Source organism: Oncorhynchus clarkii, chromosome 20 (assembly GCF_045791955.1).
Source record: "Oncorhynchus clarkii lewisi isolate Uvic-CL-2024 chromosome 20, UVic_Ocla_1.0, whole genome shotgun sequence".
Classification (NCBI taxonomy): Eukaryota; Metazoa; Chordata; class Actinopteri; order Salmoniformes; family Salmonidae; genus Oncorhynchus; species Oncorhynchus clarkii.
The window spans coordinates 60047255-60067949 of NC_092166.1; the positions used below are offsets into that span (position 1 = coordinate 60047255).

Genomic DNA, 20695 nt, shown 5'->3' on the forward strand with positions numbered 1-20695 from the left:
CTCACAGGGCCCTACACACTCACACACACACTCTCTCCATCATCTGCTCACTCACACATAACATGCACATAGATTTATACTGACTCACACACACCAACTTACATACAACCTGCTGCTACTCTGTTTATCTTATAAACTGACGCCTAGTCACCTAATCCCTATACATACAGTATATACAGTGCCTTGCGAAAGTATTCGGCCCCCTTGAACTTTGCGACCTTTTGCCACATTTCAGGCTTCAAACATAAAGATATAAAACTGTAATTTTTTGTGAAGAATCAACCACAAGTGGGACACAATCATGAAGTGGAACGACATTTATTGGATATTTCAAACTTTTTTAACAAATCAAAAACTGAAAAATTGGGCGTGCAAAATTATTCAGCCCCCTTAAGTTAATACTTTGTAGCGCCACCTTTTGCTGCGATTACAGCTGTAAGTCGCTTGGGGTATGTCTCTATCAGTTTTGCACATCGAGAGACTGAATTTTTTTTCCCATTCCTCCTTGCAAAACAGCTCGAGCTCAGTGAGGTTGGATGGAGAGCATTTGTGAACAGCAGTTTTCAGTTCTTTCCACAGATTCTCGATTGGATTCAGGTCTGGACTTTGACTTGGCCATTCTAACACCTGGATATGTTTATTTTTGAACCATTCCATTGTAGATTTTGCTTTATGTTTTGGATCATTGTCTTGTTGGAAGACAAATCTCCGTCCCAGTCTCAGGTCTTTTGCAGACTCCATCAGGTTTTCTTCCAGAATGGTCCTGTATTTGGCTCCATCCATCTTCCCATCAATTTTAACCATCTTCCCTGTCCCTGCTGAAGAAAAGCAGGCCCAAACCATGATGCTGCCACCACCATGTTTGACAGTGGGGATGGTGTGTTCAGCTGTGTTGCTTTTACGCCAAACACAACGTTTTGCATTGTTGCCAAAAAGTTCAATTTTGGTTTCATCTGACCAGAGCACCTTCTTCCACATGTTTGGTGTGTCTCCCAGGTGGCTTGTGGCAAACTTTAAACGACACTTTTTATGGATATCTTTAAGAAATGGCTTTCTTCTTGCCACTCTTCCATAAAGGCCAGATTTGTGCAATATACGACTGATTGTTGTCCTATGGACAGAGTCTCCCACCTCAGCTGTAGATCTCTGCAGTTCATCCAGAGTGATCATGGGCCTCTTGGCTGCATCTCTGATCAGTCTTCTCCTTGTATGAGCTGAAAGTTTAGAGGGACGGCCAGGTCTTGGTAGATTTGCAGTGGTCTGATACTCCTTCCATTTCAATATTATCGCTTGCACAGTGCTCCTTGGGATGTTTAAAGCTTGGGAAATCTTTTTGTATCCAAATCCGGCTTTAAACTTCTTCACAACAGTATCTCGGACCTGCCTGGTGTGTTCCTTGTTCTTCATGATGCTCTCTGCGCTTTTAACGGACCTCTGAGACTATCACAGTGCAGGTGCATTTATACATTGGATCATTCAGAGATCCTCACTGAACTTCTGGAGAGAGTTTGCTGCACTGAAAGTAAAGGGGCTGAATAATTTTGCACGCCCAATTTTTCAGTTTTTGATTTGTTAAAAAAGTTAGAAAAATCCAATAAATGTCGTTCCACTTCATGATTGTGTCCCACTTGTTGTTGATTCTTCACAAACAAATACAGTTTTATATCTTTATGTTTGAAGCCTGAAATGTGGCAAAAGGTCGCAAAGTTCAAGGGGGCCGAATACTTTCGCAAGGCACTGTACCTCTATCACTCCAGTGTCCCTGCATATTGTAGCTATGATATTGAAACTGACCCTGTATATAGTATGCTTACTTACTTATTGTGTTTTTTGTGTTTTTGAAAAGGATTACATTGTTATTGATTATTGCATTGTTGGATTTTGAGTTTGCAAGAAAGCCACTTCACTGCCATTTCACTGACATTAAAACTTGAAACTTGACACAATTTTCTGAACTTTCACTTGCTTGACACACTTACATACCTTTGTTTGGTTGTAGTGCATGACAGTCTCCTGTACCCTGTCTTCTTGTTATTTTTCTTGCCATTCTTTAGCACTGTTGTGGAGTGCAACAGCTTTGGCGGTGCCTCCCGTCTCACTTTGTTCATGGTGCCGGCCAGACTAGTCTTCTTTTCAAGCAGCTTGTTTGCCAATGACAGTGAAGTGAAAAAATTGTCCATGGTGATGTTTCTCCCCTTGCCAATTTAAGGTTCCGCAATCCTCATCACCACATTCTCCGACCCTTGCTCACCTGCTGCCCAGATGTTTTCCCAGATATTGAAAGCCGTTCAGCATGAACAACGCTCTCACTGTGTAGCCTACTCCAACTAGGCCAGAGTAGACTGATAAGACTGCTTGAATTCAGTGGACTGATATACAGTAGGATAAATACTATTTTAAGATTATAACTAGAATGGATCAATATAGTAGAATGTCCCGCCATGTTCTTCATTCACAATTGCTGATTACATGATTATGCATCGTTATATTCCCCTCGCTCATCATCTCACCCATTCTCCCCTTTCTCCCCCATCACACAGTGGCTTTTCCTTTAAAAGTTGCGTCGTACTGCAGCACATTCTTGCCATTGTCAGCCATTGTTGCCAGAATGACGCAATTTACCACAATCTGCCACCATCCACCACAAACGGTCGCGGCATAAGCTCAAAACTTTTAAAGGAAGAACCATCTGTTTCTGTATAGTTTAGGTTCAGTTTCGTGGCAATTATCAGAGTGATTATCTGCTGGGCACTGCACTTTCAACTGTCGGAAGAAGGACTGGAGCAGGTCCTACTCTTGGGAGAAGGAGGGGCAACGGGGGAAAACCATTTAAAAAATGAAATGCCCTTCCAAAACTGGTTATAACTCCAGTTCAGTTTGTGATAATAAGATTCTAACACCTACAGTGTGTTGACTTAAATTATGGCAAGAGTAATAAAAAAATTATAATTCTTGAGCAGTCAAAATGGCTGCTTTAGCGGTTCAAGTGCAAAGTGCATTACTGTAAACATTACACACCCACAGTCTGAGCCAGCAGCCATGGAATGTCCAGCTGTGTTTGAATTTGAATTATAAATGCAGATTAGAGGAGTGTGAGTGGTGCTGACAGACGGGTTTTGGTGGTGTTCAGGTGTGTGTGTGTGTGTGTGTGTGTGTGTGTGTGTGTGTGTGTGTGTGTGTGTGTGTGAGAGAGAGAGACTGTTTGCTCTATGTGTGTGTGTGTTCAGACAGTGCTTTGTGCTCTGCAGCGTGATTCACAGCAAAATGGGTCATGGTGAGTGGAGACTCTGAGCAGCAGCTTTGCTTCCTGCAGTGTCACGCCCCAGCCTCCTGATCAGAGGGAGGGATATGCGACTGCACTGTGTGGCCTGGCTCTGATTACAAGGCCCCCTCCATTATGTCTCAGACAACAAATCAAATGTATTTGCGCTGAATACAACAGGAGTAGAACTTATCGTGAAATGTTTATTTACAAGCCCTTAACCAACAATGCAGTTCAAGAAATAGAGTTAAGAAAATATTTACTAAATAAACTAAAGTAAAACAGAAAATAAAAAGTGATTATAGTTATTGTGGAAGGAAAGATAATGGCCATTTTAAACAACCCAAATGTATTTAGAAGAATGGAGACATTTTTAGTTACAAATCCATTTTCACTGGCATTCATTAGAGGGATATTTAATAGAGGGAAAGTATTCTAAAACACATCATGCATATAAAGTGTTCCTCAGAAGACCATGTGCTCTGCAGTGCTGATATGCAATTTAGATGCTAAATTCCTCAAGTCCCTTTGAGTTTTGGTACATATATAATTATTTCAAAATGTTCCTATGTGTTGCATTTGTTGATATCCTCCCCAAAACCCAGTAATGATGTCTCCAGGGAACATGACTTAGCAGACTCTTATTTTTATGTATGCAAGTAGATGGATGGGAGCTGGTGTCTACATCATTTTGATGTCCCGCATTGCTCACTTGTTCAGCTCACAAATATGAATATCCTTATTCACATAAAGCATTATTCACAAATAGTAGGATATAATGTTGTTATAGGACCAGTTTTGACTTGTAGATCATAATGAATAAGATTGACAAGGAGGAACTGATTCTAGAGCAGTCCTACTGAGAACGTTTTTAATACAGGTAACTCATATAAGCACCATCTGCACTCACCACAATCAAATCACATCAAACTTTATTTGTATAGCACCTTTCACAAATACAGTACATTTAACAACAACTGTGGCCTGATTCAACAATAAACAAAATAACTATTACCAGTTACAATAAAATGTCAAATAGATAAACAAAACACTGCTATGTAATTGGCTGACTTCACTCAGTGGCCAATGAAGTGAATTGGAGAGTCCTGTCCTTGATGAATACTAATTACTTCCTCTAACAAGCTTACCACACTCCCTGGAACGACTACACGCCAGCCACTAATTACAGAGGAGCAGTCACTGGCAGCCACATACACACATACGCACTGACACACTCACATGCGTGAACACACACACACACACACACACACACACACACACACACCCTGGGCAGTCTCCACACACAGCTCTAGCATCAGGACAGAGACAGGAGCTTGGCAGGCTGTGTTATACAGACATGGCAGTGCTGTATTGGGTTGGTGGGTTGACAGACAGTCAGAGAGGATAAAGTAATGGATGGAGCAGCATCATGCTGCATGTTGCCCCATACACAATGTTTCTCTACACACTGACAGATGTAGAGGGGGAAAGCAGTAAACGACAGTGGCAGAAACTTGACAGGGGTGGACAGGGGTTGGCACACTGATGTTGGTGTAATGTAATTACCATGTGGATTTGGCCAACAGGTAACCAACCAACACTTTACCCTCATTGTATACATGCAGTGCATTCAGAAAGTATTTAAACCCTTTGACTTTTTTTTTTCTTAAAAAGTCAAGGGGCCTGAATACTTTCCGAATGCAGAGTCGTAACCTGTTATTATATAGTACAGTGGTTCCTGTGATTGTGGACTGGTTGGCTTAGTCTGGTCGAGCCAAGGTTGTGCTGTCCTATTGTTCAGTATGATTCCAGATCATGTAATAGAACAGCATTGAATCATTCCTCATGTTCTCAATGTCTCTCTCCTCCATCAAAATAACTTTTTTGTTTTTTCTCTGCCGTTTTAAAATACAATTTATTCAGACTGTAATTATCTGCTGTAACATTACAGGTATTTGTCACTTTCTTGTCAAAGGAGAAAGAGGCATTTGATTATTGCTGAAATGTAGATTATAAAAATGCTGGGTGAAAAACATTGGGTTATTTTGACCCAGCCAGTTGGCTCACTCAGTGGGTTATTGATGCTGGGTTATTGAGCGTTATGCAATGGGTGGGTCTAATCCTGAATGCTGATTGGTCAAAACCTCATTCCAACCAGTGTCTATTCCAAGTTAAAATACCTATTTACTCCGTTACATCTGACTGAGCAAACCACTGTCTCGTCAGCCCAACCAGGCAATTTATAAACTTGATCTCCACTATAAAAAGCATCTAGACATTATCTCACATTTTTTTTAGACTAACATTTAGTTTTCAACAGTGGAGATGTACAACAAACTTTGCAACATTGTTTCAATATTCAAATTCAGTCTCTAGCTGTCACATGGTAATGACCGTGTCGGGAAGAGACAGACAGGCAGGCAGCTTTTATCAGCCATATGGATATATACCAAGAACTATCAATATAAATCAGGTAAAACAAAATGCAGTGCAGCTAGTTTGCAGTCTTTCCAGCTTCAGTTTGAAATGATTGTGTTAGTTGGGTTGATGGCTAGCTCCTCTGAACAACAGTGTCCTGATGAGAGAGCACATGTTTGATGCCAGGTGAAGTCGCGCCTCATTAGCTAATTGTTATGGATGTATCCAAGTAAATGTCACTAGAAAACAGCTTCAACAAATGCAAATGCAGCTACTATTCTGGCTGCACCGTTTGACGTGACTGTAAGTTTGCCGTAGTTGGCTAGCTAGCAAGCAAGGGATAGGAGCGTTCCCAGCCAGTATGGCAATAGAACATTAAGAACGAACGATTGGGTTGAGTCCATAGATGCAGAACAAAAAGACTTAAGGACTGGGTCACGTCTCTGGCAACCGAACCGATAGAACAAACGACCAGCCGGCTTGGGTAGCAACACTAGATTGCTTTCGAGGCTATATCTTGGAGAAGGATGAAATTGTATGAATAAATTCATCAAAATAATACAAATATGTTCATTATTATTTGAATGTGTTGAGTAACCCGTTGTATAAAAGTGATAATGCCCAAGAAGCTGTTGTTTGGAGGATATATTGGCTCTTTTTTTTACTTCGACTTCATCTCAGGCCTAAAAACAGCCATGCCACTATATCCTCCAAACATCGGCTTTGGGGTCATTATCACTTAAATGAACCACCACGTCAGATCAGAAGACTGGAGGCATGGCTTACCAGGGGCCTGGCGTTCAGATAGTTATGTTTGGCCACCAGTGCATTGTTATCTACAGTATATATTGAGCACAGATTGTAATTTTTTAAATTATTATTATCTTGTTTTTAAAATGTCATAACTTCCGCCGAAGTTGGTTCCTCTCCATGTTCGGGCGGCGTTCGGCGTTGCCGATCTTCTAGCCATCATTGATCCATTTTTCATTTTCCATTTGTTTTGTCGTCTTCCCACACACTTGGTTTCAATTCCATCCTTACATGTTGTGTATTTAACTCTCTGTTCCCCCCATGACCTTGTCTGGAATTGTTTGTTGTATGTGCTTGTGCACATTATTCTGGTGGCGATGGGTTTCGTACCCATTGTATTGATTGTTCTGTTTATGGTGATTTTTATTAATTAAACTGCGCCATTGTAACACAGTTTTTGCTCTCCTGTGCCTGACTTCTCTGCCACCAGTATGCACCCTTATATTAAAATATATTTTATGAGTGTCACAATCGTCATAAGAAGCGGACCAAAGTGAATGGTGTGAATGCATCATTTAATAGATGACAAAAAACACGAAGTAAACTGTACAAAAACAATAAACAAATAACGACTGTGAAGCTATCATAAGAACTGTGCTGACACAAGCAACTAACATAGACAATCACCCACAAACAAACAGTGAAAGACAGGCTACCTAAGTATGATTCTCAATCAGAGACAACTAATGACACCTGCCTCTGATTGAGAACCATACTAGGCCCCAAATCATAGAAAAACAAACATAGACTGCCCACCTCAACTCAGGCCCTGACCATACTAAATAATAACAAAACAAAGGAAATAAAGGTCAGAACGTGACAATGAGTTCCTCAAGTGCCTACGCAGAGTTACCACATTGTTCTAATATTTAAATAATAATCTTAACAATTTTATGTTGGAATATGTAGTGCAAAAATATTGAATGAAAAGTGACGTTTGCAGTGTGCAAACTTAACGTTATGAACAGGAATAAATGTACTCTCACGGGTGGCCAAATATAACTATCTGAATGTGTGTTTTGTCCACTATTTAACCAGTGCTGGGTTGTTTTTAACTCAGCATTTTTTTGTGTATCAGTGTTAGGACAGTTTAGCAGGTTTTAACCTTTTTTATTAGAGACATTTTGCACACAAGGCTCCATCTGTATTCACCAGTCGTATTTATGACACATTTTCTCTTTCTTTTTTTCTCCTTTCTTCTGAAAAATCTATATTCTTAAACAGTCTCCCATCACACATGCTTGAGCAGATATCAAAATTCTGGACCATGTGCGATAAGTAATCATGGCAATATACCATCAATCTATATAGTCTCCTAGCTACTGCATAGTTACCACGGGCCTAGCGTAAATCTGGAGTCCTGTAGTTATGATGCATTTAACATTGTTGACATTATGAAGCAGCCGGCATGGTTATATGGGGATATCAGGGATGAACCCACTGCCAGCGGCTTATTAAATATACACACTGCTGTATAGCTGACTATGCCATGCTCGTTTATAATATGGGACTATCTGAGCGGTTCTAACTTGAACACAGCCATTTCTAAGAGCCAATAAGATCATTATTCTCTTGTGAAGGTTTATATTTTTCTTCCTTTCCGACATTTTGTTTTTCATCTGCTCAGGGATGGTAGCTTTGAAAGGTTAAAGGAGGCCCATTTACAAATACATGTATAGTAGATGAAGGTCTTTTGTGAAATCGCGAGTTCATTCATTCCCCTCTCTTTTTCCTTCCCTAATTAGACAACATTGAACCATTGGTAAGCCTCTGTATTCTCTCTCCCCTCTTCATGCTCTCTCTCTATCTCTCTCTCTCTCTCTCTAGGCCTAGTCCTCTCTACTTTTTTCCTTTCACTATCAGTTCAATATGTTTTCCATTTACAAGGTTAGCGCTGAACGCAGACTGAAATGTATTGTGCCTGCTCTCCAAATCCAATTGTGTGTCCGTTTTCCTGGTGCTAATGTAGGGTAGAGACACTTCATAAGGAGGCTGATGCTTTTATCAAGGACTGCTAAAACCCCTATTGAAAGGCTACGCGTCACTCAATCTTTTGCCCTCCCTCTCATTAGCTCTCGCTAATGCTCAGCTGTGGGAAATATCCTTCTTTCCCTTTCTATATATTTATATATTCTTATTCCATTCCTTTACTTAGATTTGTGTGTATTAGGTAGTTGTTGTGGAATTGTTAAATTACTTTTTAGACATTGTCGGAACTAGAAGCACAAGCATTTCGCTACACTCGCAATAACATCTGCCAACCATGTGTATGTGACCAACAACATTTGATTTGATTGGATTTTTATGCCATCTGCCTGTTTTTGTCTGCTCCATGTAGACCACCTTTACTGAACCTAGGTTTATCTCTACAGTATTGCTTCACATTTTAATTTCTACGTGTCTTAGACTGAAATGCACTGTATAATGTTACCATAATTCCATCGTGCATGTACACACAAGCAAGCGCACACACCATAAGCTACAGCATATTGTTTGACAGTGAGTAACATCGCTGTGGGGCTCCCTCGTGATCAGAGTTCAAGGTTGAGACGGATTATGACACGGATATACAGTGCCTTGCGAAAGTATTCGGCCCCCTTGAACTTTGCGACCTTTTGCCACATTTCAGGCTTCAAACATAAAGATATAAAACTGTATTTTTTTGTGAAGAATCAACAACAAGTGGGACACAATCATGAAGTGGAACGACATTTATTGGATATTTCGAACTTTTTTAACAAATCAAAAACTGAAAAATTGGGCGTGCAAAATTATTCAGCCCCCTTAAGTTAATACTTTGTAGCGCCACCTTTTGCTGCGATTACAGCTGTAAGTCGCTTGGGGTATGTCTCTATCAGTTTTGCACATCGAGAGACTGACATTTTTTTCCATTCCTCCTTGCAAAACAGCTCGAGCTCAGTGAGGTTGGATGGAGAGCATTTGTGAACAGCAGTTTTCAGTTCTTTCCACAGATTCTCGATTGGATTCAGGTCTGGACTTTGACTTGGCCATTCTAACACCTGGATATGTTTATTTTTGAACCATTCCATTGTAGATTTTGCTTTATGTTTTGGATCATTGTCTTGTTGGAAGACAAATCTCCGTCCCAGTCTCAGGTCTTTTGCAGACTCCATCAGGTTTTCTTCCAGAATGGTCCTGTATTTGGCTCCATCCATCTTCCCATCAATTTTAACCATCTTCCCTGTCCCTGCTGAAGAAAAGCAGGCCCAAACCATGATGCTGCCACCACCATGTTTGACAGTGGGCATGGTGTGTTCAGGGTGATGAGCTGTGTTGCTTTTACGCCAAACATAACGTCTTGCATTGTTGCCAAAAAGTTCAATTTTGGTTTCATCTGACCAGAGCACCTTCTTCCACATGTTTGGTGTGTCTCCCAGGTGGCTTGTGGCAAACTTTAAACAACACTTTTTATGGATATCTTTAAGAAATGTCTTTCTTCTTGCCACTCTTCCATAAAGGCCAGATTTGTGCAATATACGACTGATTGTTGTCCTATGGACAGAGTCTCCCACCTCAGCTGTAGATCTCTGCAGTTCATCCAGAGTGATCATGGGCCTCTTGGCTGCATCTCTGATCAGTCTTCTCCTTGTATGAGCTGAAAGTTTAGAGGGACGGCCAGGTCTTGGTAGATTTGCAGTGGTCTGATACTCCTTCCATTTCAATATTATCGCTTGCACAGTGCTTCTTGGGATGTTTAAAGCTTGGGAAATCTTTTTGTATCCAAATCCGGCTTTAAACTTCTTCACAACAGTATCTCGGACCTGCCTGGTGTGTTCCTTGTTCTTCATGATGCTCTCTGCGCTTTTAACGGACCTCTGAGACTATCACAGTGCAGGTGCATTTATACGGAGACTTGATTACACACAGGTGGATTGTATTTATCATCATTAGTCATTTAGGTCAACATTGGATCATTCAGAGATCCTCACTGAACTTCTGGAGAGAGTTTGCTGCATTGAAAGTAAAGGGGCTGAATAATTTTGCACACCCAATTTTTCAGTTTTTGTTTGTTAAAAAAGTTTGAAATATCCAATAAATGTCGTTCCACTTCATGATTGTGTCCCACTTGTTGTTGATTCTTCACAAAGAAATACAGTTTTATATCTTTATGTTTGAAGCCTGAAATGTGGCAAAAGGTCGCAAAGTTCAAGGGGGCAGAATACTTTCGCAAGGCACTGTATATCCTGTCCTCCTCATAAAATAAAAAAAGATCTCTCCTCTCTCACCTGCCTTTAATGTCGTCAAACCCAGTTCTCCTCTCATCCTCTATGGTTGGAGCAAGGCAATTACAGAGAGACAGTGACTTAATGAGGAGCAAATAGGAGAGGAGAGACGTATTAATCATCTCTGGATAACTTCCTGTAGCTGGGTTATCATTCTGCCTCTCCTTAACATTTTCCCCTTCGCATCTCAAATTAAGTTATGTCATAATTACTGCAGTCAGATAGTGGGCCTAAATCTTCTTTCGGGAGTTTGTAGTCAGCTCGGCACTACATTAGCCAGAATATAGTTGTTATTAATGTCCTCTTTATTGTGTTATTATTGTGTTGTTATAGTTTGTTACAGGTTCTGGGTTTTTCCATTTATATTTTGAAGTTGGACTTTAGCACATATTGCTCGTCAGCACGTAGGGCGCAACGATTGGTGTCACCTTGTTAGTCAGTATGGGCTACACCTGTGCTGGGCGCCATCTCGTTAGTGGGAAGGTGTTTCACCTGTGCTGGCCCAGATGCTATTTGAGAGTGGCTGGCCCATTGCGCCAGTTGTCTTGAGAGATGTGGAGGGCCAACACCTTTAGATTGTATGCCCTATTCTAGAAAAACAATTATTTATCTGATCTACCCTGGTTTTGTTTTTGCTCCACTTTTTGGTTTGCTTCCGGTCTAAGTTTGGTGTGGGTTTTTCTTTTGTTTGCCTCTTCTTGGGCAAATTTAGTTGGCATTCATGGTGAGTGTCTTTTTAGGTTCCGGTTGAACCCCTCTTACAAGTTGTAGTATTACAAGACGCATAGGGGACCGGTGGATTACTTGAGGAGTGTGGAGTAGGCTCAACATCACATAACAAGGTTGAAAAGGGGTGTCAGGCTACATTGTATTAGGTTTTGTTTTGTTGTAGTTATGTTCCCCCAGAAGAGGTTTAAGCGGTGCAGAGATGAGGTATACCCTTTTAGAGGTCTGCCCATCTGTGTATGTCTGTCTGTCCAGGAGAGCCTTCTTTTCTTCCATTACAGAGGTGGAGGTGCCTCACATATAGAGACAGATTTATTGGGCTGTTCCCCCGAGTCTCCCAGGCTCTTCAGTGTGTGCGTGTGCGTGTGTGTCGGGGAGAGTGGAGCTGGGGAGAGGGCTGGACGTGTTTCCACTGCTAATGATGACAGGGAGAAGAGAACCACAGATACGTCAGACAGAATCCTACAGCCTTATAGCCCTTAGCCTTGCCCTGGTACAGATGTCTTTGACTGACTTATACCAGCCAGACATGTACAGTAAGAACCCCATTATTTATGATTTCTCTCTCATACATTGTACTATAATGTCAATGTCCCTTGGCACATTTGGTACTAGTGGTATACATTTTGTAATTATTTCTGATATACAGTACCACTCAAAAGTTTGGACACACCTACTCGTTCAAGGGTTTTTCTTTATTTTGACTATTTTCTACATTGTAGAATACTAGTGAAGACATCACAACTATGAAATAACACATATGGAATCATGTAGTAACCAAAACAGTGTTAAACACATCAACATATGTGACCAACCGGCTCAAAACGATCTTACGTATCAAAATTTTAAATTGTGTTTTTTACATTGCATAAAAGTAGAGACTCAGAGCTACAAAACAGTATATCATACACTACAGTTGAGGAACATTGGGAAAGTAATTCTGCTTTGAAAGTTGATCAACTTCTAAACTCACTTTTGAGAAAATGGCCTTTGAATGTTTTGGTACTACTATTGGAGAGCCATTCTTTGTCTACACCCATTTCCAGACATCTGTGAGAGAGAACAGCTCACTAAACATTACTCGTTCTAGCAGAGCTGGTTAGGCTGTTATGTAATTCAGAGCGTTGGTGACTGCAACTATGCTATCAGATTGTCCATTTGTAAATTGAGCGTTTTGCGTTCAGAGTGCACACCGGACGTGAATTCATCAGATATTCTGCACTCTCTGGCACACTCAGACGAGAGTAATCGGAGAAGATGGTCAGACTGAATTGACGAACGCAATGGTTACTTGCATAGTGGAGTCTTTTGTTAAGACATGTAGCTAGCTAGCTAGCTAGCTAGGTAAGCAATAAACAATAATCACAACTCATGACGTTACTATCCTGCATGAATACACAGGTATCTAACCAACCAGGTTCAATGTTAGTTAGCTACCATTAGACTATAGCTAGCTAAACAAATGGCTCTGAGATACGAAAAATAAGGCCATACACATAACGTTAGCTAACTATCTAGGTAAACAATGCACCATAATCACAACTCAGGATGTTCACTATTCATTCATAACTGCACGGCCAGGCACGACTCCAACACCACCATTAAGTTTGCTGATAACACAACAGTGGTAGGCCTGATCACCAACAATGGCGAGGCAGCATATAGGGATGAGGTCAGAGACCTGGCCATTGGGTGCCAGGACAACAACCTCTCCCTCAACGTGATCAAGACTAAGGAGATGATTGTGGACTACAGGAAAAGGAGGACCGAGTATGCCCCCATTCTCATCGACTGGGCTGTAGTGGAGCAGGTTGAGAGCTTCAAGTTCCTTGGTGTCCACATCACCAACAAACTATCATGGTCCAAGCACACCAAGACAGCCGTGAAGAGGGGACGACAAAACCTGTTTCCCGTCAGGAGACTGAAAAGATTTGGCATGGGTCTTCAGATCCTCAAAATGTTATACTGGTTGCATAACTGCCTGGTATGGCAACTGATCTGCATCTGACCGCAAGGCACTACATAGGGTAGTATGTACGGCCCAGTACATTACTGGGGCCAAGCTTCCTGCCATCCAGGACCTCTATTCCAGGCGGTGTAAGAGGATTGTCAAAAATTGTCAAAGACTCCAGCCACCCTAGTCATAGACTGTTCTCTCTGCTACCACACGGCAAGCGGTACCGGAGCGCCATGTCTAGGTCCAAGAGGCTTCTAAACAGCTTCTACCCCCAAGCCATAAGACTCCTGAACAGCTAATCAAACGGTTACACAGATTATTCACATTGCCCCCCCTATTTAACGCTGCTGCTACTCTCTGTTATTGTCTATGCATAAGTCACTTTAATAACTCTAACTACATGTATATTTTACCTCAATTTCCTTGACGAACTGGTGCCCCCGCACATTGACTCTGTACCGATACCCCCTGTGTATAGCCTCGCAATTCTTATTTTGCTGCTGCTCTTTAATTATTTGTTACTTTTATTTCTTATTTTTCTTTAGGTGTTTTTCTTTAAACTGCATTGTTGGTTCAGGGCTTGTAAGTCAGCATGTCATTGTAAGGTCTACTACACCTGTTGTATTTGGCACATGTGACAAATTACATTTGATTTGATTTACAGCCTTGCATGAATCTGCAGGTATCTATCCAACCAGGTTCAATGTTAGCTAGCTAACATTACACTATAGCAAGCCAAGCAAATGGCTCTTTTTGTCAACATTAGAAACATGTAATATCTGAACATGTAGCTAGCTAGACAATCTTACCCGTATACATCATTCATGGTTGGACGTGTCTCCTGTCGGATGCCATGGTTGCCCTTAGTTTTAAGATGTAATCCGGAGACAGGTTTTTTGTCCATCTCCTTAGCTATCATACTCTAATTCCACGGATTTCAAAACTCAGTCCTCCAGAAAGTGGAGAGCAACACCTATGCAGTTTTAATACACAATACATAAAAAAGCTGCGTTAAACAGGATTAACTAGACATACTAACCAGCTCAAATTGACAGAAGCGCGCTATATGGCAGACCACTCATTATCTCAGCCAATCATGGCTAGCAGGAAGGTTGCTGACTTTTTCTTTGGCTTGACCAACTAGGCTCATAATTTAACAATTGTATTAATATTTACAGATGGCATAAACATTTGTTATTATTTTTTTTATTAATTAACCTTCATTTAACTAGGCAAGTCAGTTAAGAACACATTCTTATTTACAATGACGGCCTAGGAACAGTGGGATAACTGCCTCGTTCAGGTGCAGAATGACAGATTTGACCTTGTCAGCTCGGGGATTCGATCTAGCAATCTTTCAGTTACTGGCCCAATGGTTTAACCACTAGGATAACTGCAGCCCCATTAAGGGACATGAAAGTTCACATTTTCGAGAAGGCATTTCTGCCCAAAAACAAAGGGTGGCTATTTGAAGAATCTCAAATATAAAAAATGTCGATTTGTTTAACACTTTTTTGGTTACTACTTGATTCCATTTGTAATTTCAGAGCTTTGATGTCTTCACTATTATTTTACAATATAGAAAATAGTCAAAATAAAGAAAAACCCTTAGGTGTGAGTAGGTGTGCCCAATCTTTTGACTGGTACTGTATAATTCTGTATCTAGAACCCTGCTACACACTAAGAAAAGAGGGTTCTTCAAGGGTTCTTTGCGAATGGTGATGGTTCTCAAAGAACCCTTTTAGTCAATGGTTCTTTGCCATTCACAAAAGGGTTCTTTGCTCTTTTAATGATCATTAAAATGTAGGGGCAGTGGCTCATTAGAATATCCTGGGGCGTGGTTTGTGTACAGCTAATTTTGTGCAATGACACTGAGTGAGTGTCATTCCAGTTTATCTACTCTGTTGTGTTATGCTATTATATTTTATATATGATTATGGTTACTGTGGCAGTGTTTTGTGAAGTACTCACGTATGGCCGTGTGTCAACTGAGAATGGTTGACTAAGTCAGTAGTTCTCAATTCTCTCCTCAGGGACCCCCAGCTGTTCCAGAGCTAGCACAACCTAATTCAAATTGTTAATAAACAAAATAATAAAACCTATGGAATTTTACCAATATAATTTGGATAACCAGAATAAAACATATTTTATAGTTATTTTAAAGGATCTACAAAGAACTAGTCATGGGAAACATTGGCTTTCTGAATGCTTCGGAGCTTTCATCAAATTGTGCCGAAAAACAGTTACTCTGAGCTTCATTATCGGTTTATGATGCATATTAGTGACATCTGCTTGTCAACAATAAATAGCCACGTGTGATTATCAGATGGACATTTGTATACTATATAGTACCAAATAGGGGTTATTTGGATGTAGCCATATGTGATCCCTTTTCGGTGCTATATAGAACCTTTTATTGAAGGTTCTATAAAGAACCACGCTCATAAGGTTCTAAATTGAACTTAGAATGGGCTATCGAGTGGCGCAGCGGTGTAAGGCACTGCATCTCAGTGCAAGAGGCATCGCTGCAGTCCCTGGTTTGAATCCAGGCTGCATCACATCCGGCTGTGATTGGGAGTCCCATAGAGCGGCGCACAATTGGCCCAACATTGTCCAGGTTTGGCCGGGGTAGGCCATCATTGTAAATAAGAATTTGTTCTTTAACTGACTTGTCTAGTTAAATTACATTTAAAAAAGGGTTCTATGAAGAACCATCAATGAAAGGTTCCATGTAGCACCAAAAAAAGGGTTCTGCTATGGTTACAAATTCCAAAGAAACTTTGCTTAATCAGTACATTACTGTAAAGAAGTGCTTTCTTTACAGTAAAATACTGTTAACGCAAAGTTACTTTGGAATTTATGGTAACATACTGTAACTTTTTTTTACAGTGAGTAACAGGTTGGCTGCCAGTAAGTTACCATAAAAATAAGTACACTTTTTACTGTCTCTGGAAAAGCTGGGGGTCGCCGAGGAGAGAATTGAGAACCACTGATTTAATCAAGTGTTCTCAGTTGACACCAGGGCATATGTCATCCTTTCAAAATGAACCGTCACTGGCCATTGTCATATGAAACATGTACTTGCATAACACAGCAGATTAGATCCACTGGAATGACACTCTCAATCACAGTTGCACAAAAAAAGATGTGCGCAAACCACACACCAAAATATTCGTATGGGCCACCGTCCCTACATTTGAATTATCACAAAAAGAGGAATGAACCCTTTTCTGAACTGCAAATAACCATTGAAGGCCTCAAAGGGTGCTTTGAGTCATTATGGTCCCACATAGAACCATCACCCTTCCAAAAGAACACTTGAGGCATCTTATTTTCTAAGTGTGTAGCCACTGCATTATAATTGATGGCTGCTATTGAGGATTGGAAATACAGCTGCTATTCCAGGGCCTAAAATACTTACATTTACCTGGAATTGTGGTGAAAGAGATGGGTAAGTGCACCCCAGAGTAAGTGCACCCCAGAGTAAGTGCACCCCAGAGGTAAATGCATAAAGCTGCATATATCTGAGCTGTCAGTCACACAAGGGCTCACACACACACACACACATACAGGTACGCACGCAATCACAAAACACACACACACACACACAGATCTATGTCCTTCAGTTTGAGGTGCAGTTTCCATTCTCCATCGCGTGCTGTGATGTTGTTCCTCTCCGCAGTGAAACTCGAAGAAATAAGTGTTGTTCTCAGATCGTTCATTGCTAATGACAGTTGAAGGACAGCTACTTGTATTGTACTAACATCTACAACTACTGAAACAAAACTTTTCTTTCGTTTTCTGCTTGTACTGTACTCTGAGTGTGTTCCTTTCAGTTCAGTTGTTTCTGAACAGTAGTAGAGTCTTGGAATCATGTCAACGTTATCTTACAATGTAGATGTAGTGTTTTAGTCATTTAACAGACACTCTTATCCAGAGACTTACAGGAGCAATTAGGGTTAGGTGTCTTGCTCAAGGGCACTCCGACAAATTTTTCACCTAGTCGGCTCTGGGATTCAAACCAGCCCAAATGCAAATCCTCTAGAGTTTCCTGTGTTTATTTCCAGTACTTTATGCCTATAGTGTTAACTTCTGTTCTGTGTGTGGATGTGTCAGCTTTTTCTGTGCTGAATATATCTCTGTCTGAGCCAGGCTGGGAGAGCATAAGGATGCTTCTCAGGCCTTGATGTTGCTGCTGAGTTCTTCGTTTCAGACCATCCAACGCTCTGAAGAGCTATGTAATGAATTCACATTATTTTGTGCTGCAGCAGTGTTAAACCAGCTAGTTTTGTGGGGTTTGCACACTGTAAGCAGTTCTGTATTTTTGGACTTCAAACTCACTGGGTTGGAGTCAAGGCCCAATATAGCCTTCTGGTCAAAATGTTGCAATGAACTATAGACCCCTTTCCAGTACACGACAAACTGACGTCATGTACAGATGTGCACAACTCTTGACTGCAGTAAGAAAGCCATTGCCATCTGCGCCCATTCAACATTATTACTTCCAAACAAAATAACTTTATGTGGGGGTTGTCACACAACGCTCACAACGATGTTTTGATTCTTGGTTGAATATTATATTTGGTTGTGATCTTTGCAAAATAACTATTTGGGATGCAGAAGTTAGCTAGAATGTTAACACTCATTGATATAGGCTATAGCAAAAATCTAGCCAGAGAGACATTTTACTGGTTGAAGTAGACATTTTTTAAGTATAATGCAGTTGATTTGTGATGATGACAAAAAACGAGCCGTACAATCTAATTATAATCCAAAAAAGTAGTGTGAAATGCACTCATAAGCAACATGTAAATAGAGGCTTTTTGTTGTTGCTGTTGCTAGCGTTCTATAAGAACTCCCCGTGTTCTTCCACCATCTTGCAATGTTTGCAAAGACAGGAAAGGGTCTACATGGAAGCATTAAATAATGTGCGGCTATTTCCATCCCTATTCCAGTCATATTGTTCATGTCATAACTGTGGCTTGTCGAGCGCACTCTCCGTTAGTGTTGTCATGATACCAGAATTTCAGATTCAGATTTCAGTATCACGATACTCGATACCATCACCATGCTCAATACCAAACTGATACCACAACGGTACCCCGGCAACAACAAAAAAGAAGGTGTATTAGCCAACGTCACAGAATGGCACTCGATCCGGAGAGATGAACTCAGCTAATGCTGTTTAATCGTTAGGGGTCTTTTGAGTTCAGTATATATTATTTTTGCAGAGAAAGCCATGTATGCATCAATTAATCAATGATCCAATAATACAATCCATGTAAATTGTTTTTAACAATGTAACTACATAGTAACATACTGATAATAATATATTTGAATGGTAAACCTCTATTTCTAAACTAGGTAACTCAAGATGTATCCTAGGCCTATTCACAATACAGGTGAATGCATCTTCAATAGGGGTGTGTGCATGCATTGAGTTGTTGAGCTTGTTTTGACTGGTTTCATGGGGCTACAGATAAAAAGCAATCTGTTTCCTTTACATTTGGGACCATAACGCAAAATATGCAGACTTTAACAACTTCGTTCATTCACTTGATCATCTCCCTCACGCAGAGATACTGGTAAAAAAAAGTATCTTTGCCTCATGTCTCCTTCACCGAATCAACTGGCTCTGCATGCAAAGCTGGGTAAAGAGACAGCGCACAATGTTATGATACAAGACATTGCTATTTCCATGAACAATGTGTTGATCACTATTATCAAAAATAAGTCCCCAAAAATGTATGATTGCTTGTCGTCTGTAGCCCCATGATTAAGTAAATGAATAAAGTTGTGAAAATCTGCAGATCTTGTGTTATGGTTCGCAGAAGTCTCGGTATGCTCTGCCACACTACTCTCCGTGTTGTTAACTCGTTATTATGTCCTCTGGCGCCAACTGTGTCTTGTTGAGAGTTATTGCTAGCTCTTTACGAGGTGGGGAAACACTGCACTGATCATCACATTATGAGAATCCCTCTTCTCCATTCTAAAGGCACATGGTTTAGTCCTGTTAGCTAGCTATTAGATGCTGATCCGGAGATTACTACTCGACCACGTAGGATCCTTGGAAGAAGTGCTCTCAGAATTGTCATGTACGTAAGTGTTTTATTTCCTGGGCTAGTAATGTAATGTTCAATTCAGTGTAATGGATTGGTCATGAGGAGTAATCTAGTGGTTTTATAGAGTTATGCTCAGTCCTGGATGTCAGTTTGACATCTAGGTTAGGTAATCGTGACCTGGATGGGGAGTTTATGCACGGTGCATGTTTCCTATGTTCTATTCATATACAGGGCATTTGCCTGCAGGCTTTTATCAGAGCTCTGTTTAACTGTCCATAACACACACAGAAACAGATGACCACACACACACACACACACACACACACACACACACACACACACACACACACACACACACACACACACATTCCCTATCAGATTGAGCAGGATCTGAGAGAAGTCCTGCCCAGAGAGACAGAGAGAGAGAGAGAGGGCAGGGGAGCAAGCAAACCCTACCATCCTCTCCGCTGTGCTATTCTCATTCTGAGCCATCATCCTCCCTTCATCCCACCGCCCGCTGGAGACTTAGCACCGGCTCACTGGCCAGAACCGGCTCCACCAGGGGTTACCAGGAGCTTACTGGCGGCATGAGCCCATACGGGAAACGGTGCACCACTGCCCAACAGCGACCCTCCTACCGTCCTGCCCTACAGCTGACACCGTGATGTTTTCTGAACCGTGGTCTCACTGCCACAAAAAACATTCATATTAACTCTGATTTTATATTGAGAACATGTTGATGATTTTCTGATGTTCTATTTGTTTGCATTAGAATATCTGCCGCAGAGAAGGAGGAAACGCTGATGGACCATGTCAGGTGTGAACGCAGTGAGCTTCACTTACTTCTCTATCCCTTATTAGATCCAACACAGAGGGAAGGTACAGGTGTGTGTGTGTGTGTGTGTGTGTGTGTGTGTGTGTGTGTGTGTGTGTGTGTGTGTGTGTGTGTGTGTGTGTCTGTGTGTGTGTCTGTGTGTGTGTGTGTGTGTGTGTCCACGCGCCACACCTGAGCAGTGTTAGCACATTTGACTGCCACCTGGTGCAGCACAAGGCACTGATCTAGTACGCTGCTCCGGGACTAGACTATAGCCAGGAGCTGAAAATACAAGAGCATAATGAAGTCTTAATTACCATTCACCACCCTCTCTCTGTCTGTGTCTACCCCTTCTCTCTCTCTCTCTCTGTCTCTGAGTTCTAACTGTTTTATACCTGGGTT

At 41.1% G+C, this 20695-nt stretch overlaps 1 protein-coding gene across 3 annotated transcripts in view; it reads left to right on the plus strand.

Moving 5' to 3' along the window:
* Positions 1-20695, plus strand: part of LOC139375612 (carbonic anhydrase-related protein 10-like) — a 296785-nt gene that overhangs the window by 136351 nt on the left and 139739 nt on the right. For all 3 annotated transcript variants that reach the window (XM_071117403.1, XM_071117405.1, XM_071117404.1), the window contains exon 5: positions 20252-20296. In XM_071117403.1, the coding sequence (XP_070973504.1) occupies positions 20252-20296 (45 nt within the window). The remainder of the gene's footprint in view (positions 1-20251; positions 20297-20695) is intronic.